General features: G+C 43.2%; 1 protein-coding gene across 6 annotated transcripts in view; it reads right to left on the bottom strand.

Moving 5' to 3' along the window:
• The window catches only part of capn15 (calpain 15), a 295,688-nt gene that overhangs the window by 71,998 nt on the left and 200,567 nt on the right, over window positions 1-23,123 (bottom strand). For 5 of the 6 annotated variants that reach the window (XM_080206751.1, XM_080206750.1, XM_080206747.1 and 2 more), the window contains one exon: window positions 7,814-9,353. In XM_080206751.1, the coding sequence (XP_080062877.1) occupies window positions 7,814-9,331 (1,518 nt within the window). In that variant the 5' untranslated portion in view covers window positions 9,332-9,353. Of the gene's footprint in view, window positions 1-7,813; window positions 9,354-15,886; window positions 15,979-23,123 lie in introns of those variants that run through there. The other variant, XM_080206749.1, reaches the window with a different exon arrangement.

Genomic DNA, 23,123 nt, shown 5'->3' on the forward strand with positions numbered 1-23,123 from the left:
ACAATTCCTTTTAGACTTTTTTTTTTAGCCAGTTTGGTAAATGGCTTGCTAGGCAATTTCAGAAAGCATTTAAGAGTCAACTACTTTGTTATGGGTCTGGAATCACACTAAGGCCAGACCAGGTAAGGACAGCAAGTTTCCTTTCCTAAAGGGCATTAATGAACCATATGCATTTTTCCGACAACTGACAACTGACAACAGTTTCATGGTCATCATTAGACTTTTAATTCTAGATTTCTATTGAATGCCATGGTGGGATTCAAGCCCAGATCCCCGGAGTGTTACTCTGGGTCTCTGATTAACTAGACCAGTGACTGTAGCCAGACTAGACCAGACCACTATGCCAACACCTCCCCTAGAGTGACTTTCACAAACTCAGGACACCCCAAAGCGCTTTACAGATAATGATGTACTTTTTAAAGTGGAATTACCATTATAATGTGGGAAATGAGGCTGCCAATTCTGCAGAGCAAGCTCCCACAAATTGCAATATGACATTAACCCAATAATCTGCTTTTCTTCAAGTGATGCTGGTTGAAGGATAAATAATTACCAGGACGCCAGTCCATTATAATCTGCAACTCACTCCCATTATTCTTTAAACATAAACTCCCCTCAGTCAGAATATTGTCACTCCCCATTAGCCATTTCCCCAACCTCAATATTTAGAGAGAATACACTAAAGTTTATTTATTAGTCACAAGTAAGGCTTACATTAACACCACAATTAAGTTACTGTAAAATTCCCCAGGACATGCAGTGAAATATCATTCAGACCTCACTGCAATCTAGGTCACATAGTAAAAGTCCCATAAAAATGACAACTTTTGACTATCTATCATCACTGTCCAACGTGATGCCTGTGGCTGGGAAAAGCAATAACATGCCAAAAGTGGGAGGACAAATTACTACTCTTCCCCGAGTGAATCACATAATAAAAGATGACAGGCTAAGGTAGGCTTCGTGGATGCATGTAACTCAAGATGATGGGTTAGTGCTTCACAATTCATTCTGGTGTGTCAAAAACTTCAGCACACATTCCAACTTGTGTGGGTACAGGATGGCTGTTTCTTGACTGAGCCCAGGAATATGATGTAATCCATTCATTTCTCAACAAATTTGGTGCTTTTTCAGATGCACCTTATTTCAACAAGATGAAAAGCATCATTAACGCCAGTGAAAGCACTAACTGATAAAGATATCATAAAACAGAATCAATGGAAACACACCTGATGTTCTTCACCTTTGTGGAGATGCTGGCGTTGGACTGGGGTAAACACCTCAAAAGGTAGTAACACCTTTTCCAGTTTCTCCTGCTGAGCTCCGTTAACTTTCTATCTCCCCTCTCAGAAAATCATAGGCAGAACATTTTCTGTTGTGTTCCTCTGCTCCACAAGGGCTAATTTGTCACTCGCCATGCCTCTTATCTTTCAGATTTCTTTTTCTGATCTCACCACTCTCCCTCTCTCCTTTTAAAAATTCCACTCATCTTTTCTTTCTGACTTGGTGTCAAAAATAAAAGAGTGCTAATGAGGCCAATAAATATCTGACCGTAAGAGTAACTGAGCCTTGGAGTGAGAGTCAGCTGAATTGACAGTACTGAAGATGCACTCCAACTCTGGTACCCTGAGCCATGCTCAGACAACAGTTTTTATATTGGCAATGTTTTAAATCTAATTCAGTGAAATCAATTCATTTTGACCTGGCCCTCCAACATTCACACTCCTGAGTCTGTCTCCCTATTTGGCAGCAGAGTCAGAGACTCAGTTTTTATGGGTTGTGTTAGGACAAGCAATTCACATTTGTTAGCATTATCAAAAACTGGCTCATTGAATCAGAGTTAAAAGGCTGCCATTTAGAACGAAGTCTTTGTGTTATCTGTCTCAGCCATATTGTTATCAAATGGCTTAACAATGGGAAATATGCAGCAATTTTTCCACTAAAGTTTATTACAACTGGTAATTTAGCTGTATAAGCAGAATCAGAAGAATTCCCCCCCACCACCAGCTGATGTGTTCCCACCTCTGGACCATTTTGGAACATGCTCGGGGGGACATCTACCCCTCCATAAATGGATTGTGGGGTTTGCCAATTAGGCATCAGGAGCAAAGTATTAAGACGACATTACTGATACCAGCTGGAGATTTCCAGATGCCTCCTATGGAGGCCAAAACAGCCAAGTGATACATGCAGCCTCCAGGCGACAGACCAGAGGCTGGTGCTTCTTCAGCCAGTTTTTGACTCCCATTCCCCCTCCACAGCATCAGTCTGGCAGCTGTAGCCAGTTTCAGTATAACCTTTTGAACAAATTTTTAGAGGGCACTTCTATATTGAGGCATCCTCTTTCCCCCACACATATTAGTAACTCACATGTTTAACAGTGGGGCTGCCAGAAAGATTTCAAGAGCCTCAAGAAACAATCACCCCTGTCAACCTGAACTGGATGGTGAGAATACTCCTTGGCCAGTTCTTAAAAACTTGTGTCACGAGGGGCCTCAAACTCAGAACTAAAATCCAGTCCCAGGTTTAAAGACTCCAGTTCAGTTCCTGGAAATGTCACTTGGGATTCTCTGCTATAAAGCAGAATATCAATCACCTCACTGATGTACAAACATTGCTTCTGAACATCTATAAAATCCTTGTAGAGTATCGAATTGTGCAAGAAATACGTTGAATACATTCAGGCACATTGTTTGCTTAAGTGTAATCAAATATCTTAGACTCAAGTCTGATTACTAGCTTCAAACGGAAAGGTTTTCGTTGGGATTTTCCGGCCACGTTCATCCCAAGGCCTGAAATTCACACCCGAGGTCAATGGGCCTTTGCATTTCTGCCCCCACCCACTATGATTCGTTGCGGGCAGGACAGGAAAATTACACCCATGGTCTGCATTATTACTGTAGTACAGTAATGCACTTTTGCATTTAAAATACCATGTTAATTTGCTAGAAAGTGAATGCTGTTATTGGACATTGTTGATTAAGCTTTCCAGCAATTGCTTTTTTCAAAGAGACTGCAATTTGGGGACTCACCATATGGACCCATGCACTCATAGGCATTTACAAATGACAAACATAGTTCTGGTTAAATCTGTATTAGTTTTACAGTAACTTTTATATTTGGCAATATACACCAGTTCTCATCTTGCTCAAACTTTTGATTTCCAAATCCTCAATATGCATTTTATGGCTGGATTTCCACCTCTAAACCTGCAGGTTTGATTGGTTCTACCCAACAGCTCCCAAAAACAGATTCCCCTGTGGGCTAATTACATCTTCCTTTGATAACCTAGAGGAACCTGTTTTCTGATGATGTGTGAAGGGTTGGGTCCTCTCACCCTTCCGTCACAGCTCCAATGCCAATTTAGAAATGGGAACTTTTTCTTAAATAAATACATACCCATGAAGTTAATATATTGAACATTCTGATGAAATTACTTCAATGTTATCAATTTTATATAAGTAATGAGTTTGTAGAAATATTTAAATGAATTACCTAGGATGTTCCAGTGCAAAATGAGACGTCATCCATTTTGGTAGGAATAACAGCAAAATGGACTATTATTTAAATGGTAAAAAATTGCAGCATGCTGCTGTGCAGAGGGACCTGGGTGTCCTTGTGCAGAAATCTCAGAGTTGGTTTGCAGGTACAGCAGGTAATTAAGAAGGCAAATGGAATTTTGTCCTTCATTGCTAGAGGAATGGAGTTTAAAAACGATGAGATTATGTTGCAGCTGTATAAGCGCTGGTGAGGTCACACCTGGAGTACTGTGTATAGTTTTGGTTTCTTTACTTTACAACGGATATACTGGCAACTGGAGGGGGTGCAGAGGAGATTCACCAGGTTGATTCCGGAGTTCAGAGGGTTAGCTTTTGAGAAGAGACTGAGTAGATTGGGGTTATACTCATTGGAATTCAGAAGAATGAGAGGCGCTCTTATGGAAACATCTAAAATTATGAAGGGAATAGATAAGATAGAAGCAGGAAAGTTGTTTCCACTGGCAGGTGAAACTAGAACTAAGGAGTATAGCCTCAAAATAAGGGGAAGCAGATTTAGAACTGAGTTGAGGAGGAACTTCTTCACACAAACAGTTGTGAATCTGTGGAATTCCCTGCCCAGTGAAGCAGTTGAGGCTATCTCATTGAATGTTTTTAAGGCAAGGATAGATAAATTTTTGAACAGTAAAGGAATTAAGGGTACCTGGGCAGGTAAGTGGAGCTCAATCCACAAAAAGATCAGCCATGACCTTATTGAATGGTGGAGCAGGCTCGAGGGGCCAGATGGCCTACTCCTGCTCCTAGTTCTTACGTTCTCATGTTTTTAATGAAACTAACACAGTGGATGTGCCATTATATATATTTTAGATGCTTCCTTCTAATGACATTAAGGATAGAAAACAAGGGATAACTGATCACTAAACTTAGAAAGGATAATATCCCTGGCCCAGGTGGATGACATCTGACATATTCAAGGAAGCTAAGGAAGAGTTAGCTGAAATGAAAAGCAACGATATTATGTTAAATTTGTACGGAACCTTGCTTAGGCTTTGAGCAGTTGTGGTCTCCAGAAAAGGCACAGAAAAGATTTAATAGAACGATGCCACACCCGAGGAGGTGACACTGATCAGGAAAGATTGAAAATACTTCTGCCCTTTTCTATTGAAAAGACAAAATCTGTGTGACTTGATAGTTGGTTTGCTGCAGCTGTATAGGGCATTGGTGAGGCCGCAGCTGGAGTACTGTGTGCAGTTTTGGGCGCCGCACCTGCGCAAGGATATTTTGGCCCTGGAGGGAGTGCAGAGGAGGTTTACTAGGCTGATACCGGAGTTGAGGGGATTGAGCTATGAGGAGAGGCTGAATAAACTAGGCTTGTACTCGTTAGAGTTTAGAAGAATGAGGGGAGATCTCACTGAGATGTATAAGATGATGAATGGGATGGATAGGATAGAGGTGGAGAGACTCTTCCCGCTCAAAAAAGACAGTAGGACTAGGGGGCACAGCCTCAAGATAAAGGGGAGGCGGTTTAGAACGGAGTTGAGGAGGAACTTCTTCACTCAAAGGGTGGTGAATCTCTGGAATTCTCTGCCCGTTGAAGTGGTGGAGGCTGCCTCGCTAAATATTTTTAAGAAGCGGGTTGATGGGTTCTTGATAAGAGAGGGGATTAAGGGTTATGGGGAGAGGGCGGGAAAGTGGAACTGAGCCACGACAGATCAGCCATGATCTTATTGAATGGCGGGGCAGGCTCGAAGGGCTAGATGGCCTACTCCTGCTCCTATTTCTTATGTTCTTATGTTCTTTTGAAATTATGGAAGGATTTGATAGGATAAATATGGAGAAGTTGTTTCCACTTGTTATAGGATAGTCAATAATAAATCCAGTTGGGGTTTCAGGAGAAGTTTCTTTACCCAGTAAATGGTTAGAATGTAGAACTTGCTAACTGCAAGAAGTAGGTGAAGGAGGTTAGGCAAGTAGCACACAATACTTCCAAAAAGTACTTCACTGGTGAAACAAAAATAGAAAATGCTGGAAAATCTCAGCAGGTCTGAAAGCATCGGTGAAGATAGAATAGAAGCAACGTTCTGATTCTTGATGACCCTTTATCAGAGAACTGGTATAATTGTGCTTTGGGATGCCCACATAGAAAGTTGCACATGGAAAATCTTTCATCCACTCAACTGTTGGGAAGCTACATCAGAGCATAAGACGCTGTGTATGTGTCAACCAAGGGAGGATTCGAAGTAACCGAAAAACAGGGAAAATTGTTTCTGAAATTGGCCTGGTGGTATTAGTTAAGATCCTCCAACACTCCAGGCTTTACAGGGCTATTGCTGAAACAGGCTGGAAATATTGCAATGATGCCTGTTGTTCATAGCAGCTTTAATCACAAAAAAAAATCAAAAGAGGACTTATAGATTCAAAAATACAGAAGTTGTTCATTTAACTGATAGATCTGAACTGGTCTTGCTCCATGCAATATTGGTATGCATTCACAGGAGCATCATTCTGCCCTCAGTTCTGGTCACGGATATCTTACTCGACCAGTGATCAGTTCAATAAGGTTTGCAACTGTAGAAGTTACTCAATCAAATATAGAGCCAGCGTTAAGTCATTTTTGTCGTTTGGTTCAGAGGCTGGCCCAAGGATACTTACACCTCAACCATTTCTCCAAATCTCTTCTGATAAAAGTTCAGAAAGTAAGTGAACCAAAGGATAGAATTCTCTGTGAAGTCAGGGAGCGACTTGACATGAACGATCAACTATGATTTCATATTTAAGTTTGACAGTGGCACAGCGGTTAGCACTGCTACGTCACAGCACCAGGCACCTGGGTTTGATTCTGGCTTTGGGTGTGTGTGTGTGTGTGTGTGTGTGGAGCTTGCACATTGTCCCAGGTCTGTGTGGGTTTCCTCCAGTTGATCTGGTTTCCAACCACAGTCCAAAGGTAAACAGGTTAGGTGATTTGCCTATGCTAAACTACCCATCACATAGTGTCCTAAGATCTGTAGGTTAGGGGAATTAGCTATGTTAAATGCACAGGGTTATGGAGATAGGGTGAAGTGGTGGCCCTGAGTGGGTTGCTGTTTCAGAGAGTCAGTGCAGACTTGATGGGCTGAATGGCTTCCTTCTGCACTGTAGAGATTCACTGGATTAAGCACAAAGAAATTCTACAGTAACATTTAAGTGCAATATTGAGAAAGCGTGGCATTGGTGCAGGTGTTAGCTTTCAGATGAGACATTAACCTGAAACCCCATTTGTATGCTTGTGTGGGTGCAAAAGATCCTACAACACTATTGTCAAACAGCAGGTGAGTTACCTCTGGTGTCTTGGCCAATATTCATACCTCAGTCAAAATTAATTACAGTCATTGTCATGTTGCTGTGATAGGAGTTTGCAAAGCAGAAATCTGCTGCCATAGGAAGCACATTACAAAAGCAACTATTTGGTTACTACTGGTCATGAAAAATGCTATATGAATGTTTGTCTTTTTTCTTTTTGGAGTTTGCAGCATTAGCGTCACTAAAATTAGCAATATTTTACACCTTATGTCATCTGATAATTTTTGCAACCAAATGCCTAAAAAAAATTAGAAACCTGAATTCTGAGAGTAATTCTAAACTGTTCAATCTTTAGTACATGACATGCTGTGTAGTCCTCAGGTATGTTATTGTTAGGTAATTCATGCCTTCGTTTTTCTTAGTACGTTACACATGGAATAGGATAGAATGAGACACAGCTAGACACTCATTAGTGATAAAAAAAAAATCAGTCTTGGTATTCATTGTATCAGTTAAAGACTTGATTGTGATGGACAACACGACCAAAAAATAAAGAATGGTGTTAGAACTCAGTCATGCTTCCCCCCACTTAGAAAATAAGCAGATGTCAACTACTGATGGTTTACTTTGGTTAAGGTATTGCAATGTCTCTTTTCACTGCATTTCATCAAGTGACCAATATTAGGTCTCCAATTACTGACTAAGTACTGTAATTAAGGATAGATTAAAGCAAAGACAAGGCTTGTACTCCCTTGAGTACAGATGATTAAAAGGTGATCTAATTATATTGTTTATGACGATTAAAGGATTTGTTGGGGTAGAGAGGGACTATTCCTTCTGGGGAGAGGCTTGGGGACTGAATGGCCTCTTCCTGAATTAGAGAGTGGATAGTTCAGGACATAATGGATAACTTCAATGTTGCTGTAAATTGGTTCATTTACAAATCTATTTAGTTAATTGGCTAACAAGTTACAAGTGACAGTATATCACTGGAGTCTACCTGCACCACTATTGCTCATTTTACAAATCAAGCTTACCTCCTGGCAAAACTTCACAATATTTTCCCACAATTCTTTGGCCTCCCCCTCATCAGTCTTTCTCCGTGCTTCCACAAGTATGCTTTCCCGTCTCTTCAGTGGCTTTGAGCCTTTCCTCAGTGTGAAATACTGCTGTGGAGTATGGCAGGCTGCACAATGTTTATCCTTTAGGTCATTTAGGAGCGTGCAAGCGGGGCAGGACCATTCATTGGATTTCTCCCGAGATGAAGATGGCTGGACAGGGAATAGTTTGATGGGTTTGCGCATTCCTGCAGACTTGCCCCCACATGTGGTGCATGCAGACCCATTCAGGCCCCTCTCCCCATTACATTCCAGGCACCTTGGCCCTCGCTCTGTGTAACAATGATCTTGAAAACCATGGAGTTTGGAAGAACTGCAGGCACTGCATTTTTGGACGGTAGTAGGATTCTTCAGAGTGCATTTTGAACAAGTCCATATGGTAAAATCTGGGCTGGAGGGACTAAAGGGGGTGAACCTCACAGTTTCTCCAGTTAGGTCAATGATGTCTCCTCCTTTCATGGTTCTACAAGCTTCACATTTCGACACTGCAGCAGAGTTGATGAGGGAGCAAGAACCACACTTCCACTGGCTCGGTGATGACTCCATTTCCTCATCTAAAACACTGAGCCTCTTAGTACAAAAGAGTTCTTGTAATTTAGTGGAGGGTTTCACTTGTCCCTGGGAAGAGCCTCGAGCCACTGGAACTGAGGCGCTGGAGGTAGACGTGGTGACCATACTGCCAGTTAGGACTGGCGAGTCTGCAGACGGTGGCTGGAATTTGGCAGCTGGTGGCACTTCTCTGCGGCTCCGTGGCACCGGGTTATTCTGGATCATTGGTGACAGTGGACTGACAATTGGAGACCTTGGACTCTCAGCCTCTGTGGCTGCATCGCGAATTGGTGACACATCAGCCTCCATTGGTTCGGTTGAATCACTGAGCTGTGGTGTTGCCAATGATGAGCCAGAGGGTAGCTGGAAGCCAGCAGGGGTCACAACTTCAGGCACAACCAGAGCTTCAGGTGGAATCTTAGGCAGAGAAAGTTTGCGAGGACCCCCACACGCTGAACATGAGTTAGCTGATGGTGTGTTATGGAGAGTGCAACGTTGGCAGGCCCAAGCTTTGGAGGCATCCAGTGTACTGTTCTTGCAGCAGTTGCCATTGACATCACCATTGGCTGATCTCCCACAGTCCTGTGCAGCAGAACCTCGGTGTTCGACCACAGTCGGCTGATTTTTGGTGTGACCATTTGTCGTGGGAACAGGTGGTGTGACAGGAGTAAGGGTTTGGGAAGACCCACAGACGTCACACTGGCTTTTGTTGATTGAGTTCCTGAAAGTGCATCGGGTGCAGGCCCAGTGCTGCTCTTCTGTGCTAAGCCGAAGGATATCATTGAAGTCCGGCCTCTCTCGGGGAGCCTCACATATGGAACACTGCCTCAGGACATCTGGATTCAAGAAAGTGCATCGGGTACATGGCCATTCATTTGTTGTTGCCATGGCACTAGGCGACTGGGGCGTACTGGGGGAAGAAAAAATAAGCAACAGTTAATAAATGGAGTGGTGTATTCTCAAATATTCTAAAACTTATCTCCCTTGTCCACACCCTCAACCAAGGCACTGATATTTATATCTCAAAGTGACCAAAAACCTCTCTCAGATGACCATTCTTTTCCTCTGAGGATAGGCAGCAAGCCAACTGGTTCTTCAAGGGCATTCCAAAAGAAGCCTATCCTATTCTCACCACATAACCACACGCAGTGCTTTTCAGCAGCAGTCACAAGACAAAGATCAAGAAAAGCAGCCCTTTATTCACTTTTGTTGCTCCAGCTTGCCCTACCTGAAATCAGTTAACTGCAATAGATTCAGAATCTCAGCTCAGATCATTATGGTCAGTTCCACAGAGAGCAGTGACTTTACCAACTGAGCCACCAGTGTAGCCTGTAGCTACATAGCCTTCAGCAGTTATCAGGTCCACCACACAGGCAGATTCCCAAATCAATAGTTAACACTTATAATAAACTATATTAACAATGCATTCACAACAAGCATTGTGAAACAAAATCCAGCATGATTGCTGCAGGGCAGCATGCTGGCACAGTGGTTAGCACTGCGGCCTCAGAGTGCCAGGGACCCAGGTTCGATTCCCGGCTTGGGTGTGGAGTTTGCACATTCTCCCCACATCTGCGTGGGTTTTTTTCCGGGTTTTCTCCTACAGTCTGAAAGACATGCTGGTTCATGCTAAATTTTCCCTCAGTGCACCTAGGAGATTTTCACAGTAACTTCATTGCAGTATTAATGTAAGCCTACTTGTGACACTAATAAATAAACTTTAAACTTAGAGAACCTTGCCACATGGGATATGAACAAGTAGCCAATCAATGCACTCAGAAATAAAAATGACTTCAGCCAATACCTCCTAAGGCATGCTTAAAGGGAGGCAAAGACTGCAGATTTGTTCATTCACAGGCCTTCAGAAGATTAAAGCAGGAATATTGCCTTGTTGTTAACTTAATTGGAGGTTAATAAAGCTCAGATTGCACATTTACTGTTCTAAAATGATTCTCTTTCTCTTTGCAGCAATGGCGTATAATTGGCTAGTAAGCTACACCTACTACTATGCAGTCCAAGATGAATTTATTACTGTGAAGTAACAACTTCAAACATCTGACTCATCCCTTTGGAAAAATATTTGCATTCATACTGGAAAATCACTGATTAAACTGCAATAAATGGGTTCATGTTTCAGAATATCCAGGGCCAGTGAATGCACTAATTCAAAAGCAAAGTACTGCGGATGTTGAAAACCTGAAATAAAAACAAAGAAGCTGGAAATACTCAGAAGGTCTGGCCGTATCTGTGGACTGGGAAACAGTTAACATTTCAGGTTGTGACCTTTCATTAGGTGCTCCGTTTTAGTGCCAGTTTATGCATGTCAGCCACAGATTGCAGAGTAAAACCACCACAGTGGGTTTACTAGTCCCTGCCTGGGAAAGGTAGTTTTGCAGGCCTAATCCTGGGTCTCAGCTGGGCAAGCCATTGCCTGTTACCAGGGGAACTCGTGCTCATCAAGCCCCACAGTAAGATCAATTAATGATTCCCCTGCACCTCATGAGGTTATCACACCCCTCCCCCGTCAAGTCAGAGGATTCCCCAAATGAATCATCAGCATCCTGAGGGCTAGCTTTTGGAGTTTTAGCAGTTGAATGTCCCATCCACAGGCCAGTGTGAAGGAGGCCAACTGGCATGTCCGTAGAATTTGTTGCCTCCATGGCGGGTTCCATGAGACAGAGGCAATCAATGTGTTTTTTGAAGGTCTTTACCCCAGTTTGCACCTCATACAACATTAGTCCTTTTTTTAAGAATAACTCCTGGAATCCAGGGAGAGTCATCACCGAAGCTCCTCACGCGGACTGTGGCTTGGAGTTCCTCACGTGGACCGTGGCTTGGAGTCTCCATCTGGTCTCTGACCATCGTAGTCCCTTTTCTGTGTTTCTCATTTTAACAGAACTTTGTTGCCCAAATTTAGGAACATCAGGCTAAGCCTAGTCTGAAGGCATGGCCCATCAATAGCTCCGCCAGGGCTTTTCCCGTAATCATTTACGGCACAGTCCGATGGTGGAAAAGAAAATGAGTGAGCTTTGTTTCTAGAAAACCTGTGGTTTGCTTCTGCGTGCCACTTTTGAATCTCTGGACTGCCTGCTCAGCCAGGCCATTTGAGGACAGGTGGTAGGGTGTCTGTGGATGTGCCTTACTGTTCGTATTCATGAAGGTCTGGAACTCTCCACTGGTAAATGGCTTCCTGCTGTCTGTTGCAAGAATCTTGGGATACCTAGTGTACTGAAGGACTGACATACTTTTGCTACAGTATTGCAAGAGGTAGCGGGAGGCCATCCAGTGCATATCGATCCATGGGTGTCAATGAGGATTAATAACATGGAATCCATAAATAGCCCTGCAATATCTGCATGTACTCGCACCTAGGGTTTCCCTGGCCATTCCCAAAAGTGTTACGGAGCCACTGGTGGGACCTTCTGGTTTTCCTGGAAGGTTTTGCACTGCTTGACCAGGTTTGCGATATCACCGTCTAAGCCAGACCACCAGACATTGCTCCATGTGATCATTTTCATCTTAGAAATTCCTGGGTGGCCATTGTACAATTCTTGAAGTATTGTTTGCTGGCCTGGACGCAGGACAACCACTTGGGCTCCCCATAAGATTATGCCATCTTCTATACTCAACTCCTGACATTTAGAGAGATGCGGTGTCAAATCCTCTGCAGGACACCATTGTGGTCCATCACTTAGGACAACGTGACGTAGTTTCACCAACTTAGGATCCTTTTGGGTCCATGCCTGGATTTGTTTGGTGGATATTGGCAGAGTGTCCATGAAGTTCACTTTCATGACGCAATTGCCGTTTGATATTTGCAAAGGCTCGCACTTGTGGCATTTACCACAACCATTTCTGATTTCATTTTTTAAACAGTATGTGGAAGGGTGCCAGCAGGGTTGCCAAATTCAGCATGAATTTCCCATAGTCATTCACGAGACCAGGAAAAACTTCAACTCTGTTGTGTTCCTTGGAGTCACAATCCCTTTTATGGCCCTCACTTTCTCTCCGACAGGATGTAATCCATCCTCATCAACTCCATTCCCAGGATGCGTCTCCTTGTTTACCTGGAACACACATATTTCCCTTCTCAATCAAACACCAGCATCAGAAAAATGCTGTCTGACGGATCCTGGAGATTAAAATATAATCCAGATAGATTGCCACTCTGGGTACTCTTTAAAGGGTGTCATCTGTCAGTCTTTGAAAAATGGCACAAGCCGAAGACATCCCATAGTAGAAGCAAGTGTACTCAGAATCCTTTGTGAGCATTTATGGTGGCATACTTCCTGGATTACATCACAAGTTCCAGCTGGAGATAGGTGTAGCTCATGTCTGATATGGAGAACATGTGATCCCCAGCCAGTTTTGCATACAAATATTCTGTGTCGCAAAGAATATCTGTCTAAGCGGGAGGCTCTGTTGACCAGCAATTTATAATAATTAAAACTGGAACTACTGGGTGCAACCCATTCAAGCAAATTGTACTGGGTGTACAAGTTCCTCGGGACATTCCGATTTAGCTTCTACTTTGGTATATAGAGGACTGGCCAAGTCTTTAAGTATTCAGGTTGAATCTCTGAGTCCCTGTAGATCTTAGTCCTAGCATCCTTAAATCTTCCCAACACTTTCATGGCACACTTTGGGATGCTGTCTGATGACTTTGCAGAGACTACCAGTACTCATTTTAAAGATCTGTTTCAAATCCAGGAGGATATTTTGTAGTAAGGCCCTTCCCAAAAAGTTGGGCCTGGTCCTTGCACCATCAGTTGCAGCTGGTCTGTCTGTTGCCACTGGGGTTACAGTGGTCCCAACAATAACAAGGGCTCCACAGTATATGTGGCTAATCTAGCCTTGTAGACTTAAAGACTAGCCCGTAGACTTAAAGGCAAGCTGCCCAATCGGAGTTACCAAAAGGTTTGCTCCCCAATAACAGATACAGCTATTACTATATACCTCCATGTCTAGGGGTTGGCCAGCTATCTGGAGTTTAATTTTGGTTGAGATACTTTGGATGCGACAGTGCAATTTAGCTGCAATAATTCCTCATTCGTGGGCTGGTTTATTTGCAAAGCCCTGTCCTGGGGTGGCTTTGACCTTCAGTCTGGGTGGCACACTTTTTGCCTTTTTTGGTAGTCTTGTCTGGAATGGACCATATGACCACATGTGGAGCACAGATGTGCTCACTCATCTCTACATTGTGGAGAGCTTTGGCACTTCATTCTGGAATCTTGCAGTCTGACTCAAATCGCTCTTTCTCGGCAACAAATGGGAGTTGCATACTTGGTTCTGCGGTATGAGGGTTGCCCAAGGCTGAGGACAGTACTGTCAATGGACTCCTGAAGCTCCTGGCCCTTTCCAGATTTTCATCGGAAAGGGCCAGTTCTATGGCTTTCTTGGTGTCCAGGGTTGGTTCAGTTAGTAGGTTCCACTGGGCCGCCATATAATTGAATCTACATACTAAAAGGTCTCTTAACATTTCCAGAAGTGCTGGCCATACTCAGTATCCCACCAATTTCCACAGTGTTGGCAAGAATTCAGTGACTGGTTCCCCAGGGAGTCTATTTGCTATGTTATATAGCATTCAATATAACAGATGGTTTGGGGTCATAATGTTTTTATCATATCTATCAATTTGTTGGAAGGTTTTGAATCCGGGGTGCCAGGTAGGTTAAACTTTTTATGATCATGAAAATTGGGCTCCACAAGCAGTAAGGAGGAGGATGACTTTTGCTGGTCATCCTCTATCCTGTTTACCAGAAGAAATATCTAACTCTTTCAGCATACTAGGACCAATCCTCCACATCCTGCATTATGAAGTTCAAGTTACTCAAAGAGCGACGTTTTCAATATCTCCTTGTCACCATCTTACTGGGGTTGCTGAAAGATAAGACTTTCTAAAACTTCTCTTGTTGCTCGTTGCCAATGTAATGACTCAGGAAAACAGAATGGAAGGGAACAGTTTATTTACAGAATGCAGAGTAAAACCACTACTGTGGTAATACACAGACTAGTCCCTAATCACAAGTGCTGCAGAGCCAGTCCTGGGTCTGTCTTGAGAAAGGTTTTGGTAATAAGTTCCAACTGGGCAAACAATTGCCTGTTACCAGGAGAACTTGTACTCAGTGAGCCCCACAGGGAGATCAGTGATTCCTCATGAGTCTCATGGGAGCTATCACATTGATAACATACACAAATCTGTCCATCATTCCTTCAGTCACACCCTTAAATATGAACTTCAGACAGCACTGCATTCTTAGCTCTGTAGGTGTGGAAGGGTGTTGAAAATAACAGGGCTGTTCTGCAGCACTAATCAGTAACATTGAGGGATTGAGACTGACATTGCAAACAACAGATTTTAGTTGTTTATTGATATCTACTCAGCCCTGAGAAAAGACATCCTGACTATGCACTCCAGCCTGCTAATCTTAATATTACATCTAGGGAATCGTGTGGGCAACTTAATTCCTTTTTACCAGCAAAATGAAATTCAACTGGAAGCGTAGTGAAGAAAGATACTAACTGATGTGAAGTGGGGAGGGGGGAGGGCTAGAAGGAGAACAGCAAGGAGGAGATAGGTTCTTGCCTGCATGATGAACTCTAAAGCATAAAAAGACAAGCTGATCTCCACTTGCCATTCTGTTCAAGAATTTCCAGTTACGCACCTTTGAAGCCCACTGAGATGCTTCTTTCCAAGTAAAGACATTTATAAATGGAAGCAGTTGTGGTTGGAATAACACAAGTAGAGACTTATGACCTCCAGTTGCTCTGCTACATTTTTAGTGTACCTGTGTACACCAGTTACAGAATCATACAACAAATCTGGAGGCCATTCGATGCGTTGTGTTTGCTCTCTGAAAAATCTATCCAATTAGTCACACTCCCTGGTCTTTCTGCATCAGCCAACAAATTTACACATTTTTCTGTCTCCACCACTCTCTCAGCCTGGTCATTCCAAATCATGAACAACTCACTGTGTAAAGTAATTCTCTTTATCTCCACTCTGGTTCTTTTGCAATGATCATTAATCTGGTTCTTCTTGGTTACTGACCCTCCCTTATTTATTCTATCAAAATTCTTCAAACTTGTTGGAGAAGCAATGCAATAATGTCCTGAATTGCTGTAGCTGTGCTGACTGCTCTCAGACCACACAGATCAAAAATAAAATCACACTATCAGCCATTAAAAAGGTGTTCACCACAGCTTATGACAGAGTCACTATTTTGAGCCAGACATTTGCTGATTCAAAAGATCCAAGGGGCGAGGAGCAGCAAAAGAAAAGGAAATAGATAAGTAAAAATGTCACCTTTCTGCAAGTTATAACAAAGTTGAACCCTGTTCTTCATTCTATAATTCACTGGGACCTAAAGCGAAACTCAATACAGCAAACTCAACCTCCAGCGCAATCTTCTTACCAAAATATCCACCATAGGTAGAACTTACCTCACTACAAACTCAAATATATTAAACAATTTCACACAGCACACTTCAGACCATCTGCTTTCCAATTTACATAGAATATGTAGGCTGTTTTTAACCAGGAAGGTAGCAATGGAAACACGATTGCAACTGCTCAAACACACTTCCTGGTTAGTTTGTTCAATGTGCAGTACTATACTTAACTCTTTAATTCCCTAAACACAGCAGCAGAATTTCAAATTGAACTAAAAGAGAAAATGCTAGAAAATCTCAGCAGGTCTGGCAGCATCCGTAAGGAGAGAAAAGAGCAAATGTTTTGAGTCCAGTCGCCCCTTTGTCAAAAATTCCAAATCAGCTTTGACAAAGGGTCATCTGGATTCAAAACATCAGCTCTTTCCTTACAGATGCTGCCAGACCTGCTGTGACTTTCCAGCATTTTCTCTTTTGATTTCTGATTTCAGCATCCGCATTAATTTTCTTTTAGCCATCAATCTCTTTCCTGATTCATTTTCAACTTCTGAATTTTACAAAGTTTTAAACAATTCATTTAAAAAAGCATCTAGACTTTATTAACTTAGTGATAGTAACTGAAGAATTCCCACAAATAAACCTAGACATTGTGAAGTGGTGGAGGCTGCCTGGCTAAATATTTTTAAGACGCGGGTTGATGGGTTTTTGATAAGCGAGGGGATTAAGGGTTATGGGGAGAGGGCCGGAATGTGGAACTGAGCCACGACAGATCAGCCATGATCTTACTGAATGGCGGGGCAGGCTCGAAGGGCTAGATGGCCTACTCCTGCTCCTATTTCTTATGTTCTTATGTCCCTCATTCTCAGCTGGTTTCAAAAGTTTGTTTCTCTGCAATACCATTCCGAGACAGAAATTTCACTGGACCAAATGCAAGTATCTGATACCGGTTTCTGGAAATTAAATTCTAAATGATGAAGGATTAGGATTGCCAGGATCCTGCATCTAGTGTGCAGGACTATGACAATCTTGCAAAAGTAATCGAAACCTCAACCTCTCAAAGGTTGCTGATGGGGCACAGATTTAGCCAAACTTTTCAAATTGCATTTCAAGTTAGTTTGGAGTTAGTTATGTTCCAGCTCCAGTGTGGGTGGGTTCACATATGTGAGTGAAAGGAAGAGCGAGAGAGAAAAAGAAACGTGAGAGGGGGATAGAAAGAGAAAAATAACAGGAAATGAAGAATGAAAAAAAAAGAGGGGAAGAAAGGGAGAGAAAAAGAAGAAAAAGTCTAGTCCCCTAAGACTTGCAGGGTCCTCTGTGGGTCAATAGGTAATACCTTTGTCTGTAAATCAGAAGATAGTGGCTTTAAGTTCTCTCCAGGGGCTTGAGCAAGAATCTAGACTGACTGTCCTGTGCAACACTAAAGGAGTGCTGCACTCAATCACAACAACAGGTGACCTGGCCATTATCACTTTGCAGTCTGTGGGAGCTTGCTGTGTACAGATTGGCTGTTGCATTTCCTATATTACAAGATTGGCAACATTTCAAAAGAACTTCATTGGTTGTTAGCTGTTTTGAGACATCCTGAGGTGAAGCAAGCTGTTATATAAATGCAAATTTTTTCATTCCTACTCTGAAATCAAATGATTTTTGAGTAGTTTAATAAAAGCAACTACAGTTATCTAAACGTTCCATTTGTAATACGAATTCAGTACACTACTAGCAATGGACGCAGAGCGCAGCAGCCCAGCAGCAATGGACGCAGAGCGCAGCAGCCCAGCAGCAATGGACGCAGAGCGCAGCAGCCCAGCAGCAATGGACGCAGAGCGCAGCAGCCCAGCAGCAATGGACGCAGAGCGCAGCAGCCCAGCAGCAATGGACGCAGAGCGCAGCAGCCCAGCAGCAATGGACGCACAGCGCAGCAGCCCAGCAGCAATGGACGCACAGCGCAGCAGCCCAGCAGCAATGGACGCACAGCGCAGCAGCCCAGCAGCAATGGACGCACAGCGCAGCAGCCCAGCAGCAATGGACGCACAGCGCAGCAGCCCAGCAGCAATGGACGCACAGCGCAGCAGCCCAGCAGCAATGGACGCACAGCGCAGCAGCCCAGCAGCAATGGACGCACAGCGCAGCAGCCCAGCAGCAATGGACGCACAGCGCAGCAGCCCAGCAGCAATGGACGCACAGCGCAGCAGCCCAGCAGCAATGGACGCACAGCGCAGCAGCCCAGCAGCAATGGACGCAGAGCGCAGCAGCAATGGACGCACAGCGCAGCAGTCCAGCAGCAATGGACGCAGAGCGCAGCAGCCCAGCAGCAATGGACGCAGAGCGCAGCAGCCCAGCAGCAATGGACGCACAGCGCAGCAGCCCAGCAGCAATGGACGCACAGCGCAGCAGCGCAGCAGCAATGGACGCACAGCGCAGCAGCCCAGCAGCAATGGACGCAGAGCGCAGCAGCCCAGCAGCAATGGACGCAGAGCGCAGCAGCCCAGCAGCAATGGACGCAGAGCGCAGCAGCCCAGCAGCAATGGACGCACAGCGCAGCAGCCCAGCAGCAATGGACGCAGAGCGCAGCAGCCCAGCAGCAATGGACGCAGAGCGCAGCAGCAATGGACGCACAGCGCAGCAGCCCAGCAGCAATGGACGCAGAGCGCAGCAGCCCAGCAGCAATGGACGCAGAGCGCAGCAGCCCAGCAGCAATGGACGCAGAGCGCAGCAGCCCAGCAGCAATGGACGCAGAGCGCAGCAGCCCAGCAGCAATGGACGCAGAGCGCAGCAGCAATGGACGCACAGCGCAGCAGCCCAGCAGCAATGGACGCACAGCGCAGCAGCCCAGCAGCAATGGACGCACAGCGCAGCAGCCCAACCATTGAAGTTGAAATTTCCAGTTTCAGACCATTCAGATTCCAGGTGGATGGGACAGGATTTCATCAGCCACAAACCCTCAATCCTCCTGTCACCAGAGAAAGTGACTGTAAAGGGCAGCTTGGAAGATGAGTTATGTTTAGTTCTATTGTGGTAAATATCTTTATGCTGTTGCTGCTATCATAAACTTCTATTATGGTGGATCCCTGAGCCAAAAAAGGATAGACTAGTTTTTTTTAAAAACAGCACTATCCCTGGTGGCAATTATGATGCTTTTGTACAGGAAGGCTATTTGGGCCCTTCAGAATGGTGTTAGGGAGATGGCTCCAATTTGATATCTAATTTGTGTTTGTGTCCTAGATCAGAGAAAAGTAAAGTTGGCCAAGGCCATTAATCCTGATTGTATTTCAGTAAGCCGTTGGAAATTGCACATATCTGGATATCAGAGCAGAACCTGTGTTAAGGAACAAAGCTGAAATACATTATGTTAGTATCAACTGTAGCATACTGAAATATGGAGGCCAGAGACCAAAGCCAAGACTAACTAAGTCATACTAAGCTGTGCCTTTAATTCATTTATGGAATTTCTCATCATGGTTTTAGATTTCTCTTCTTTAGATTCAAATATGTATCAGCCTATGACTTTCATAGTTGAATAGCTTGTTTGTGCTCAGTAGCTAAGACCACAGTTGAAGCATGCCTATTTAGAATCAGGTACAGCAGCATTGGAATTACATCCAAAGCAAGGCAACACAAACAGGTTCCTTCTCGCTCGCTGATGGGCATATAACGGATGTTGGGTCCCTAGATCTGTATCTACATTTGTGAAGATGTGGGTGGAAGTTCCTAACCACATTTTCCTATTCAGTACTCTCAAAAGAAAATCACGAAGTATAACTGTGTTGGTGAAAATGACATTCTTGCTAAATATGATCACCATCCAAGGGCAGATTGAAATTCTGAGTATAAATAGTCCTCTATTCTTATTTTTCTCAGGTACTTGTCCAAGTTTCTCATTTTATAGTTGTAGACTTTATGCAGATTAGATTTCAAGCAAAAGCTTATGTAGACCAGCAGAGAGTTTCACACCCAGGCATTAAGGTGTCAAGACGAATTTGTCGAGCAGCACCCACAGTAAAAGAAGATGTTTATCCCAGTTCCTTGGAGCATTGCCATTAGTGTTGTATGCCAATCCTCAATCAAAACACAGGGTGTACAATTGCTTTTCAATTTCTGTTTGTCCTCCATTCTCGTATCAATAGGCAAGGGACTTTATGGTGTATGATAGAGCTCTTCCATCTTGCCAGCTGGATTTGGCTGAAATTCCTTAACTTTTCACATGTGCAAAACTAACTCATGGCAGACCAAACTCAAGTTCCTTATGGGAAATGTCACTCATTTCTCAACACCCAGCAAAGCTAGGAAACTAGACAACTGTGCAACTTCTGGCATCCTTTGTTAGCAAGGCATGTTTTCAGATCAGATGTAGTACAGTTAGATACAAAAGGAAAGCTGTCTCTACTCCCCAATATCCTGATCCACAATTTCATCCCCTATCGCAGAGGTTCAAGCTTTCTATCTTTGTGTAGACCACAGTCTCAAATTACATTAAAAGTTTAAACAAACATTCCAGTTAATTTGGAAATATCTCAAGTTGCAGATAAAACAGTATTATTCTTCATCCAAGAATGAGGCAACGCCTCTTCTTTCTCAGAAGACTAAGGAAATGTGGCATATCAGCTATGATTCTCACCAACTTTTACAGATGCACCATAGAAAGCAGTCTTTCTGATTGTACCACAGCTTGGTATGACTCCTGCTCTGCTCAAGACCGCAAGGAACTACAAAAGGTCGCGAATGTAGCCCAATCCATCAAGCAAATCAGCCTTCCATTCATTGACTGTCTACATTTCCCGCTGCCTCGGCAAAGCGGCCAGCATAATTAAGAGCCCCACACATCTCGGATGTTCTCTCTTCCACCTTCTTCCTTCAGGAAGAAGATACAAAAGTCTGAAGTCACGTACCAACCAACTCAAAAACAGCTTCTTCTCTGCTGCTGTCAGACTTTTGAATGGACTTGCATTAAGTTGATCTTTCTCTACACCTTATGACTGTAACAATACATTCTGCACACTCTCACCTCCTTCTTTATGAACAGTATGTTTTGTCTATATAGTGCGCAAGAAACAATACTTTTCACTGTATGCTAATACATAACAAATCAAATCAAACCGGACATTAAAATCTTTCCAAAGCCATAAAATGTAAACACAAAAAACCCCTGAAAAAGAAATAATTGCACATAGGATACAGCTGCTTGAGATTTCTTCATCTGCGTAGGTTGACTCTATGTCCTGTTGTGCTCTATCATTGTTATATTTCTATCTTATCAGCCATGCTGGAATTTGATTTCTGCCAAAGTGTGGGTGCTTTGTCAAAGTGACTCACACCAATTAAACACTAGAGGCATGATCTTACCAGCTAGCCAGTCATGCCATACTCTGCTGCAGTGAGGTCTGAGAATTTGGCGAACAGCCAAGTCTCCATTCACTGCAGTGGGATGGGAAAATCCCGCCAGCTTCAACAGTGAGAAGATTCTGGCCGAGGTTCCAGCACAGTCCGATTAAGGACTCTTAGGATTTTGGGCGCCAGGAATATTTGGGGTTCCTCCATCCCAACCACTCCTTCTCTGCTTCACACAACTCTCCCATTCATTAAAACACCAAAGTGTAGGACTATGTAGTAAGAAATATGGCCAATGAATGTTCACACACTACAGAATAAAGGAAATTATTTAATTATATACTGTGCTTATATGAAACTCATTCCACAGCTGTATGCTGCTTACCTTGTATATGATGGTAGTTTTACCTGCAGCTCCATATTTGGCTGGGTGTTAATCCATCCTTAAGTTGAGGGATGTTCATCAGATGAATAAGTCTTCCATCCAGTCAGTCTAGACTAGATTTAGATTCATTTCCCAGACAAATGTATTACCACTGCCCTCCAAAGTTCCACCATTAGATTCAACATCTTGTAAGGATAAATTTTATCCTTTTCAATCAAAATTGCTGGGTAAGTGTAAGAAGCAGTGGTTAGCATTCAATGCACTACTATTTCGAACGAGAGTGAATAATGATATTTGTTTGACTAACAAAATGTGGTTAATTTTCTTGCCTAAGTGGAGACTCTCAAATACAGTTTCCTGTCTGACCCCACTTCAAAGTCTTCTGGGCCAAGGGAAGATTGAGCATAGGTTAAACCTAGATAGTTAGTTAGACAGCTGTGGTCAGACTGCTTTGGGTGACATTGCAACACCCTGACTTCTGTAATGGTTTACATTGTATGGGGTCATTGTCAGCAATTTTCAACAGACACAAAAATCTTCAGATGAATAGGGAAATTGATATTGAAAGACAAGAGTCAAGAAATATCTGGCAAAGCAATCATTCGCCTCTATGGAAGAGAATTGTCTGAACAAAATTTATTCTCCCTAAACTACTACTTTAAACATAAACATGCTTTTCACAGCCTCAATGTTCATGCATCAGCAATAGTTGAATCATAACAATCACGTCATAAAATTAAGGCCTAATTAGTGCATCCAAATTATATTCGGTAGGTCAAGTAGTTACACAGCACATTGTAATGGGAAACAGTGGCTGATGCAGCTGTTGTTTAACCCATAGAATCATTCTGATGAGTTGGCTCACTCAAAGTTCTGTACAGTCAGAGTTTCATCAAGTGCAGCACTTGAATGTACATTGACAAGTCAACCTGGCTACCTCCCAATTCAGTCCCAGGTACAACTTACAAGTCTGGTGGGATTTAAATATGCACATTTGTGATGTGAATTAGATAGCTAGTTCATGAGAAGCAGTCTGTGTGCGCCCATATCTGGGAGTATGTGTGTCAGAGAGAACACAAAAGCTGCAATATTTTAAGTTCCTTGTTTTAATATTCCATGTAAAAGACAGAGGACAAATCAGACAGAAGCGACTAGGAAATGTTGTTTTACCTACGCTATGCTCTTTCTTAATAGTAACACCATTCAACAGAATGTGTCAGGTTCTTTATCAAGAGGGACAAACATCAAATACTCAACCACATCTTTTCAATCTACAGCTCTTTCAATTGGATGATCTCCTTCAGGGCTGCTTGGAGTCAGTGGACTGGTCAGTGTTTAAAAGCTCTGACCAGCCTGAATGAGTGCACCACTACAGTAACTGACTTCATTAGTAATTGTGTAGAAGACTTTGTGCCAGAGAAGCAAATCTGTGTGTTCCCCAAACCAAAACCATGGATGAACAGGGATATCCACTGCCTGCTGAAGTCCAGGTCTGAGGCATTCAAGTCAGGCGACACTGACCTATACAAATCGGTTGGACTTAAACCTGGTGTTGTCAGACTTTTTACTGTGTTTACCCCA

Source organism: Carcharhinus amblyrhynchos, chromosome 18, assembly GCF_965287045.1.
Source record: "Carcharhinus amblyrhynchos chromosome 18, sCarAmb.v2.hapA, whole genome shotgun sequence".
Taxonomy (NCBI): Eukaryota; Metazoa; Chordata; class Chondrichthyes; order Carcharhiniformes; family Carcharhinidae; genus Carcharhinus; species Carcharhinus amblyrhynchos.